General features: G+C 41.0%; 1 protein-coding gene across 1 annotated transcript; it reads right to left on the reverse strand.

The window, feature by feature from the left end:
• Positions 1 to 1,402: 1,402 nt before the first annotated feature.
• On the reverse strand, positions 1,403 to 2,090 carry LOC308433532 (peptidyl-prolyl cis-trans isomerase FKBP1A-like). Its single transcript, XM_080933626.1, has one exon. It carries the CDS (start codon positions 1,923 to 1,925, stop codon positions 1,686 to 1,688), a length of 240 nt encoding a protein of 79 aa, XP_080789752.1. The 5' UTR covers positions 1,926 to 2,090; the 3' UTR covers positions 1,403 to 1,685.
• Positions 2,091 to 2,308: the final 218 nt, after the last annotated feature.

A 2,308-nucleotide genomic window follows, 5' to 3' on the forward strand; every position in this document is an offset into this window, starting at 1 on the left:
TACTGCCCCAGAAACAACTCACAGACTGTGTGAAGTTCAAGAAAAAAATAAAACAAACAAACAAAAAAAAAACATTATGCTCAATCCTTACACACCAAGAAAATGTTGACTAATTCAGGGTTGCATCCTGTTTTACATGTATTTTTTGCTCATTGTAACTAGTAAGACCTTAATGGAGAGTATCAAACCTTAAAAAAAAGAAAAGAAAAAAGCCAAGCACTGACAAAAATGTATTTGTATACATTTATGCAAAAATGTTTTAAAAAAATTTATCTTTGATTTTAAAATAAAGTTAAAAAAATAAAATAAAATAAAATAATAATAAAAAATACACTTTCTTTAAAAAAAGAAATTTACAATAGAGAATGTTTATCTGCATATGCATTAAGAAAATATTTTCTGGATAAACATTCATCATTTGTCATCACTTCTACAGGTTTTTGGAGCATTTAAAAGCCTTAACTTTGGTGACTAAGATGTTAGTGGTGTTTTGCATAAATAAATCTGATCAATACTTTATCTTCTGTTACTCCACCTTTTTATGACCCCAGGTTAATGGTTTTATGATTTTTTTTTTTTAAGAAAAGCCAGCATAAAGCAATTTTATTGCAATAATAAAACTTGAATCACATATGTAGTGCAGAGGGTAGGGGACAAAAGCTTTCTCTCACCAAATCACTACATAGGACAGCAGAAGGTGAGGAGGAAATGGAGGAGGAAAAGCCAGGAAACTGAGATCAGCAGAGAGAGAGCCAAGCATCAAAACCCAGGAGATGCTGAAGCTATGCTGACCAGCATCATTTCTTAGAGAACACTCAAGGATTTGTCACCGTGGCCGGGCATCCATTGCGTGGTGAGTCTACAAACAGCACCTTCAGCTTAAACTTTCCACGGAAGTTCTTAAAATTTAGGAAGTGGAGCTTAGATAGTTACAAGATTACAAAAGTCCAGAAAATCCATTAGAAAAACCATAGGATGAAAAACAAATTAAGCCAGGACACAAAGAAGGCTTCAGAGGTCCCTGCCGCCCCAGGGACAGATGTTGTAGTGTCCACACAGCAGTGACGGGACCTGCTTCAAAAGGCAGCCATTCTAAAAGATGGAAGGACTGTCAGAAGCAAAGGCTCTCTCCCTCCCTTCCCACTTCGGTTTGGGCAGGGCTTTCAGTTTAACAGGACCTCCCTCACTGGAGAAAGACCCAGCCCCCAACAGCAGCTCGAATCTGCCATGGCTCTGCAGCACAGCAGCAGAATGTCTTAATATATCATAGATAAAATTTTCATCCAAAAAATTAAAATAAAATAAAAATACTTGCAAAAATCCCACCCCCAACACCAATTCCTATTCTAAAGTTAACCCACTGCTTGTGCTGTTCACACTTGACAATATACTTCATTGGGAACTTAGATAGATCTGAAAGACAGTAACTGAGTCTTCACCCCAAAACAAAGTAACTTGAGGTTTATGGCATATAGTTTAGGTCAAAACACATACAGAAGGGGGAAGAGGACATGGAGGTGTCCGAAGCAAAGCTGAGGGACGACCACATTCAGTTGGGTAGGTGTCTATACAAAGAGTGGTGGGCATCAGGAAAGCTCCCCATAGATTCATGTGCACCCATCTGGAGGTACCAGATTCCTCCATGGCAGATCCATGTGCAGAGCTAAGGGACAAGGCCACTTCTGTCATTCCAGTTTTAGAAGCGCCACATCAAAAACAAGAGTAGCATGTGGTGGGATGATGCCTGGGTGCCCAGTGGCTCCATAGGCATAGTCTGGGGAGATTATCAGCTTGGCTTTCTGACCCAGACTCATCAGGGCTACCCCTTCTTCCCAGCCTCGGATCACCTCCTGCTTGCCTAGTGTAAACTTAAAAGGCTTGTTTCTGTCCCGAGAGGAGTCAAATTTTGTTCCATCTTCAAGCATACCCGTGTAGTGCACCACGCAGGTCTGGCCGCGCTTCGGGAAGGTGCGCCCGTCTCCAGGAGAGATGGTCTCCACCTGCACTCCCACGGCGGCGGCGGTGTTGGCGGAGGAGAAGGACGCAGGTGGAGTGCGACGGGCAGCGTGGAGCCGGAGCGGACCTGGCGGCGGTTCCGGTTTTATGATTTCTTGGAATATACTCCAAGTTGTACATGTCTGCCTGCTATTCCAGAAGTAAACAACTCTTTGTTTGTTGGTTTGTTTGTTTCGTTTTAAAGGGAATATTTTCCCAAATTTATTTTTAAAGAATAGAGATACATGTACAGATTTTTAAAGGCATTTTTGCATGAAACTATATGAATATATTTTTGTCAGTACTTGATTTT

This window comes from Micromys minutus (genome assembly GCF_963924665.1).
Source record: "Micromys minutus genome assembly, chromosome: 20".
NCBI classification, from domain to species: domain Eukaryota; kingdom Metazoa; phylum Chordata; class Mammalia; order Rodentia; family Muridae; genus Micromys; species Micromys minutus.

What these genes read in the sequence shown, in the direction of transcription:
- LOC308433532 (XM_080933626.1), bottom strand. Translation starts at nt 1,925, where the DNA reads ATGCTTGAAGATGGAACAAAATTTGACTCCTCTCGGGACAGAAACAAG.